Source organism: Sesamum indicum, linkage group LG7 (genome assembly GCF_000512975.1).
Source record: "Sesamum indicum cultivar Zhongzhi No. 13 linkage group LG7, S_indicum_v1.0, whole genome shotgun sequence".
Lineage (NCBI taxonomy): Eukaryota > Viridiplantae > Streptophyta > Magnoliopsida > Lamiales > Pedaliaceae > Sesamum > Sesamum indicum.
In genome coordinates, this window is record NC_026151.1 from 10,167,749 (window position 1) to 10,176,012 (window position 8,264).

Consider the following 8,264-nt stretch of genomic DNA (forward strand, 5'->3'; position numbering starts at 1 on the left):
TTCAATTCATTTGCACAGCCAGATGCATCCCGAATACATTGTCTGCTTCTGCATTCAGCTTGCCTAACAGGAGTTAGAAGTATTTCACTATTAACCCCACTTTTCACATGATCATCACTCCTCTTCGACAACATGCTGCCATTCAAGGGATCTTGGGATGATATGTTTGTAGAAATCTTGGATAGAGGCAGCCTCTTATTACCATCAACTTGAACAAGACTTTTCATTTCTTTCTCATCTTCGGACCTATACCAACCAAGATTCAACTATCAGGGATTCCATTCGTTTACTCATCTATCAGCAGCAAATACAAGTGTGAAGAAAATCAATTGATTATGCGTAACACACCATAAGAGAGGAGAATATAAACATCAAACCGCCAATCAATATTATTTCAACACAAACAATAAAAAGCAATAATCAGAAACGTCCATTAATTTTCTCTAAGCGGCCTAGAGTAAGAAAACAACAAATTGACACAAAAGAATACTGAAACAACAAACCACTGATCGTCGAGAACTCACTTTTGATTGCTCAAGAGATTACAAGAGATGGCGCCAGACTCGAACCTTGGCCGTTTGCGGGCAAGGAGTGCCTTGGCTGCTCTGAAGCTTTGCGAAATTCGTGCCCGCTGCTCCGCCGATAATTCACCTCTGGCAGGTATAACCACCGCATTCTCCTTGTTGTTCATCTCTGTATCTTCATTAACAGCGAAGTGAAGAGTAAGAAACTTGAAGAATTCGATTGAACCCTAGGAATCAGAAAACCAGCATTGGAAAGTGCAGTTTAAATTTTCCCTCCCATGGGCTAATGTCACTTTTGTGGTCTTTGGGGACGTTTAAATCTTTCAAAAATTCTGCTCAGACCCCCTATCTTTAACTAATCACAATTTACCCCCTCGCACTTGCCACAAGTCTTAAGGTACATAATATTTTCTCCACAACCTATTTTCTTAACCAACACTTTCTTTTTACATATAAGTAAATGATTTCACAAATTTTCACTTAAATTTGTAATGTGAAATAACTAATTTTTTGCTTAAATTACGAGTTGACAATTACTGCCTTATAATCTCAGTCAAACAAAATTTATTATGTCGGTGCTACATTAATCAAATTGGACAATATCTTAACATATTTTATCAAGAGGAATATTTGAAGCAATTAGATTAATTTAAACGAGACAACCACAAATGCATTTAACTCGACCCAACATTTCCATTCCTAAAAAAAAAAGTAAAAATACCCTACAATTTTCTACCTTTAAATACATACTTGTTACCTTATATTCACCAATTATCATGCAATAAAAAGATAATTGTTGTATGTCTTTTTTTTCTTTTTTTTTGGTTTTCAACTTGTTTACCTTAAATGAATACGACATTTTTTTTCTTGTATACTTATTATATAAAGGAGGATTATTAGATTTTTTTTATTCAAACTTTTTAAATACTTTTTGTTCATACAAAATGATTATTTAATATCTTTATATTTAGATTCAAACTATATTTTTGTTCATGTATACTTGTTTGCAACATCTCAATTGAGTTTAATTCATCCATGGGAGAGAAAAGAATTTACTCATTATTAATATCTTCACAATCTTGAAGTCCCTCAACGGAGTAAGAAAGTATTGCTTTATTATTGAAATTTTTAATCACGAAAAAGACACTTTTACATGCATATTTGGTTGGTTTTTACGCAAAAAAAAAGACTTTCGAGTACACTAAATCAATTACATTGTAAGTATTACAGTAGTTGCTGTTTAATTAGTTACTTTGTTTAAAATTAATTACATAAAAAGTATAACATCCTTAGATAATTTAAATTTAATTAATTTTTTTTTAAGTAAGTGATGTCATAAATCACACAAAATATAGTATAAAATCCTTGGAATGCTAAAAGTACAAAGCTAAAGATATACCTACTAATGTTTTTGGTGGGTCCAAGAATCCCACATCGAACGAGAAAATCATCAGCGACGACCAAGAGAGGGGTTTAAGGAAAAGCAAGTGCAATTAGTTCTGTACTTACCTGGACGGGGTCAATGGGTGATCATGAAGGCTCATGGCCTAGGCTGGTGACCTCTATTGCACTTAGGAGGGGCACTTGCCTAAAGTCGGCTCAAGCGGTCGAGCTTACGTCATAATTTGTGGTAGTGGGGGCTTGCGTTCGCGCAGCCCCTACCCAATTTCAGTTTTAAACATGCAAGTTATGTGTGTAGAATTATGATGTGTTTGTATTTTAGCTTGCGTTTGTGCGGCTTTAAGTGGATTTGTCAACCCACATGTTTGGATTTCAGTTATTTGATATTGTTGATTAGGGTATGCTTGTTGTAATTATTTTTATTTTAGATATTAATATTCGATCGAGAATAACTGTAATCAATTTATTTCAATTAATAATATTTCATCACTTTTAATTCGAAAAGAAAAGAAAAAACATTCCGATGCAAAAATTAGCAAATGCAAAAGGACATATTCCTCGGTCTAAGTATTTTCAATAATTGGTTATGAATAATTTTCTAGGAGAATAATAAACAATATCAATCACATAATTTGAAAATTGTTACGTTCCGCTAATATGAAAAATCCCTTCTTCATTTCCACTTTTCCTCCTTCACTAATGTTTCTATTATTAAAAGTGAATATTTTAAAATTTTAGTATTACTATAAAACTGTCTTAAAATCAATATTTGCAAGAATGTATCTCATAATGATTAAGATGACGGTGATTAAATCAGTTGATAAGTCCAATAATGATTCTCTAACTCCGCTTATTTACTTTATTAGACATTGCATTAAGGAAATGCATAAAAAAATTAGTGCTAAAAGATATTACCATAACATTCCAGTATGAAGAATTCCACCTATTTGTTGCATGATTATTATGTTTTATCCATAGATCCACATATATTTTTTCTTAAATAAATTAGTTGATGATATGATATAAAACTTTTTGTATACCTAATAACATTTGCATAATAACATTAGTTATCTTGATTTTAAATATTAAATTAGTTATTCACTTATCATCATACTTAAAAATGTGAACAATTCATAGTTTATTTATGTTTTCTAAAATTATTATCTTCCAATACCTTGGTACGGGGTCCTAATTTTGTATCATAATATAATTCCCAAAAAAAAAAAAAAACTTGTATTGGTTGGTTAGAGAATGCTAAAAAGATACAAATCATGTCATATCAGTAAGTGGATTCATTATAATAAGATAATCATATGATATTTTTAGATTTAATCCATTATATATATATAAAACACATTTTGAACAAATCTTAATTAAGCCAATATTTACAAACTTGTTACTTTTTATTACATATTTGTGTATTCGTTATTAATAGAGCAAACTAAAAAGTGCATGATTTATTTACTTATTGAGTTATAGTAGGTTACAAAATCAAGTGCATGACATTTAAAATACTTTCTACAGTATAGATTATTTATATGTGCTATAAACATCTACAATGAAGAATGCATCCATTATTTCTTATAATATTTAAAATTAGTCTCAAAAGTTCAAATGCATTTGAAAATCTTGACCTCAATGTGATTAAAGAGAATTCGTGGACAACTAAATTTGCTAATGAGGATGTACCCTTTTAATAATTTCAGCACAAAGCTAAAGATGGGTGATAACAATGGAATTAAGAGTCCCACATCGCAAGAGAAAAACGTTAGCCAGAAATGAGCAGCACACTTAATGACACGAAAATGCATTAAGTTCCATACTTACCTGGACGGGGTCAATGGGTGATCAAGAAGGCTCATGGCCTAGGTTGGCGACTTCCATTGCACTTGGGAGGGGCGCTCGCCTAAGGTCGGCCCAAGTGGTCGAGCCTGCGTCATAATTTGTGGTAGAGGGGGCTTGCGTTCGCGCAGCCCCTGCCCAACTCCAGTTAGAATTTGGTATTATAATGGAAGATTTTTAGTTGAGTTATTTTTATAATTTGAGTTAATATGGTTAGCATTGAAGAACACTCTTATGATATCTATAATTTTATTGTCTGCTATTAACTTCTCATTCTCTCTTGACAATTTTCACATTTTTTTTTCCTCTCATTTTTTTTGATTAATATAATATTTTTAAAAATAATAAATAATTTTTAATATTTAAAATTAATAATATACACATATTTGAGTGCCACGTATACTATTATATAAATATATCCAAGAGTGTTGTCTTGGAGCCTTCATGGAAAACAAGACTTCTTTACTTTACTAAAAAAATCTATTTTAAAATAAAACCATTAGCTTGTTCTGTACTTTTTTGTAATCGAAGAGGCCCTTTCAACGTCTTTTGTCATTTTACTTTTCAATATGACCTCAACAATGTGCACTTTTCTCAATTTTCATGTTTCTGTACATACCGATTAATATATGTTCTTAATTTTCATGTTTGCCTTCTCATAAAATTGAGGCTTATTTTCATGTTTTCAACATCACAGCTGAATATTGAGGCTCGTTATAGCAAATCATGTTGCAATAAAATTGATAAGTATGCGATATGACACATTTTAGTCCTCACGTGTATTTTCTATTTAATAATTAATGGAGCGCCATTAGCAGTCTCACGTTCATGTTTGTATCTTTTTTATTAATTATTGGATGAAAATAGCATGTGAGAGACTAAAACTGAAAAAAATTTTAACTTACAGGATGCAAATTGAGAAGATTGTAATACATAAAACTAAATTAAAAAGGGTCTTAATATATGAGATCAGACATGATTTCCCCGTGCTCCTCTCATTACGCCAACAATATTTTCTATGAACATATGAAACATACAGAGATCCATTGTCATTTTATTAGACAAAATCTTAACTACCAATGCTACATGCTGTGGTTTGAAACTTCACAAATAAACTACATATGTAATTGGAGTTTGTGTGTATATATCATAAACACATTAATTTCATATATAACTGTAAAATTACATGGTGAACACATTATTTCTGTTAAACCATACCACACAAATAACCATACAGTAAATGTTGAAAGCTATCACCATGCACACGTTTTCCAGAAAAGAGATCGAATATCATGCACATATATCGTCGTCAAGCAACATATTTTTCCCTAAGCCTTGGAATCATAAACAACGGTTTCTCCCTCCTCAATCCTCCAGCATGCAATACATCAGCTGTATCCAGATTCTCAGGGTTTTCCCCGTCAGGAAGGCTCCAATCAAAATAATGGATTAAACACGCCACCACCAGCTGAACATTTCGGAACCCCATTTGAAATCCAGGGCACATTCTTCTTCCTGAGCCGAAAGGTACAAACTCAAAATGGTTTCCCCTGAAATCAACTTTCGAGCCAAGAAACCTGTCAGGTTTAAAGCTTGTGGCATCTTTCCAGTTTCCAGGATCCAACTGAATAGTCCATGCATTCACCAGCACTATGCTATCCTTTGGGATTGTATAATCATTCAGGACACAATTTTCCAGGGCCTGATGGGGCACCAGGAATGGCGCTGGAATGTGGAGTCTCAGGGTTTCCTTCACACATGCCTGGAAATATTCACATGTGGAGAGGATTGAATCGTTGATCACGGTAGTTTTTGTTCCCATGGCTTCTACGATCTCTTGACGAACCCTGGATAAAATGTCCTGGTTTCGCATCAGCTCTACCATCAACCATATTGTTGTTACCACTCCCGAATCGCCTCCAGCAATCAATAGTTCCTAGGTACGTATATGTATGAAACAACCCTCAGGATTATTCAACTATAGGGTAAATTAGAGAAAGTTTTCCTGAAAGTATGAGGTTAATGACAAAAGTAAACCTTTTACTTTGAATTATTGGTTGGGATATCCCACTTAATCATCTATAATTTTTTATTTATTTTGTTTCGAATCAGCCCAGTATTAGTAGCTAAAGTCCGCTACTATAACTAATTATGATTGGATTGCAATTATAAAATTATTTATACCATTTAAATCCCATCACACCAAATTGAGGCTTTAGTTAGTGCAATTACAGGATGCAACATTCTGACCATTTTTAGAAATTAAAAAAAACTTCCCCAATTTAATTATAACATTTACATGCCATGGCCTATTGTAAAATGACTGTCCAAAACTTGATGAGACGGTGGGTCTCTATATCCAGAAATCACATACAAAAAAAAAAAAAAACTCACATACAAGGCGGTCAAACTAAAGTATGAATTTTTTGAAGTTTTAATTTTATTTCAAAAATATATATATTGGGTCTGATGAAAAGTATGTAATAGGACTACTGAGCTTTTATCATAAAAGGTCAAAATGATCAATAATTGAGTTTAAGGACTAAAATTATTACTATTTTGAAAGATAGAGAACTGAAATCGTTGCATCCAAAAATAGAGGACAAAATTGTCAATCCTTTAGAGATACATGACCTAAAGCCACAATTAAAAATTATAACTTGGACTGCCATGTCATCAAATATACCGAAAGCCACAATTTAAGTGCTGTCATGACTGATATCGTAGAATTTTCCAACCAAATTAGTTAAAAATCAGTAGCTATAATTTTTAAAGCAATTATATGACCAAATTATAAATTTTAATTTGAAAAGAATCAAAATCATCACCTCTAATTTACCAGACTAAAATTGCATTTTTTATAAGATTATTGTAATTAATACTAACTTTATGTATTGAGATTCACTGACTTGTCTATTATGCAGCATATAGAAAGGAAGTGGGTCAAACCATTAATACGAAGCATATAAGGTCGTCCGGGAATGCATTTTCGAGAAGAACATCTAAGAAATCTCGACCCTTATCAATACTTCCATTTCTTGATCTTCTTTGCTTGAGAATATCTTCCCACAAACACATCACCTTCCGTCGCAAAATCTTTCCGTCTCTTTTCCTCCAAAAATAAACCCTTCTCAGAACTGGAAATAGATCAAGCAGCCCTGGTGTCAAAAAAACCTCCTCAATTTCATTCACCAAATCCTTCGCCATTTCGCCTTTTCCCCAGTTCTCATAGCCAAGCAGGTTTCTTGAAGCTAAAACATTTGCAGAGATATTAAAAAACGTCGCTTTTAATACGTCGTCAAGCTTTACTACTTCACCTTCTTTCCCAACCAAATAGTCCATCATCTCCATCAGTACCTTCTCCTTCCTTCCTTTGCCTTTCGACTCAACTTCTCTTAACGTGGAGAAGAGATCCATTATGCTGCAACTTGCATATTCAAACATACCGCTGCATTCCTTGGACGTCGACCGCATCGTGTATGACTGTGATGTTGTTGGGAATGCATAAGATATTGACGGTGAGTACCTCCCGGAGAAAACCCGGTCGTGAGTTTTGAGAATAGCCTTGGCAGTGGCTGGTGATGATGCAACTACTAGGAGTTGGGCCCCAAGCCTCATGGAGATGAGAGGACCATAGATTTTGGCTAGGTTATGAAAGGCTACATGGGGTTTGTTTCTCAATTGGGAAATGTTCAATAGGACTTGCCATGCATTAGGGCCTGGTGGAAGTTTTGTTGATGCTTCAAATATCAAATGCTTTAAGAAGAGGACAAGAGGTAGAAAAACAAAAAGAGAGAGGAGCCCTGCAACTTGTATCATATTGTTGTGTTAATTTTAAAGATGGGATTTCTCAAAGGCTTAAAGAATTAATCAGGACCAAGACTGCTATCAACTTAAATACTTCTCCTTCATGAGCACTGTGCTTTTAAGGGTAAACTGCAATTTACCTACTTGTAATATGAAACGGGAAATAATCCTTCGATAGACAAAAAAAAGAAGGGATAATTACATTGTTTTCTCTTAAAATTTGGTATAATTATACATAAACTTCCTATACTTTGGACTCTATCTAATGAATAAATTCCTTCACTAATCAAAATTCAATAAATTTGTTGATATTAACAAAAAAATTGATTGAATATTCATATTTATTTTTGATTGACTTATTATTAATTTATTACAGGTCAAATAATATCAACTGTTCATATATATTTGATATATAAATTAATAGCTCATATCCATTTAAATTAAATTAATAGTATTTATACAAGTTCAAAATAAATTTATTAAGTAAATAAATACGTAAAATATACATACACGTATATGCATGTAATATTAGTAAAACAGATAGAAAAATACACACAAAATCAAAGGGTGGGGCAGGTAGAGGGAAGGCGGTCGCTGATCTGGAAGGTCGTGGGAAGGGAGAGGCGGCATAGGTAAGGGAGAGGGTAAGAGGGAGGGGGGGCACGAAAGGGGGGAGACAGGTGGCCCCCC

The 8,264-nt window shown here is 33.2% G+C and overlaps 1 protein-coding gene across 1 annotated transcript; it reads right to left on the reverse strand.

Moving 5' to 3' along the window:
- On the reverse strand, positions 4,892–7,655 carry LOC105166944 (probable (S)-N-methylcoclaurine 3'-hydroxylase isozyme 2). The gene is made up of 2 exons (XM_011086463.2): positions 6,717–7,655; positions 4,892–5,703 (listed from the first exon to the last, which is right to left on the reverse strand). Exons 1-2 carry the CDS (start codon positions 7,584–7,586, stop codon positions 5,077–5,079), a joined length of 1,497 nt encoding a protein of 498 aa, XP_011084765.1. The 5' UTR covers positions 7,587–7,655; the 3' UTR covers positions 4,892–5,076.

What these genes read in the sequence shown, in the direction of transcription:
- LOC105166944 (XM_011086463.2), bottom strand. Translation starts at nt 7,586, where the DNA reads ATGATACAAGTTGCAGGGCTCCTCTCTCTTTTTGTTTTTCTACCTCTT. An exon ending in TTATATGCTTCGTATTAATG is followed by an intron (nt 5,704 to 6,716) that starts GTTTGACCCACT and finishes ATACGTACCTAG; the next exon opens with GAACTATTGATTGCTGGAGG.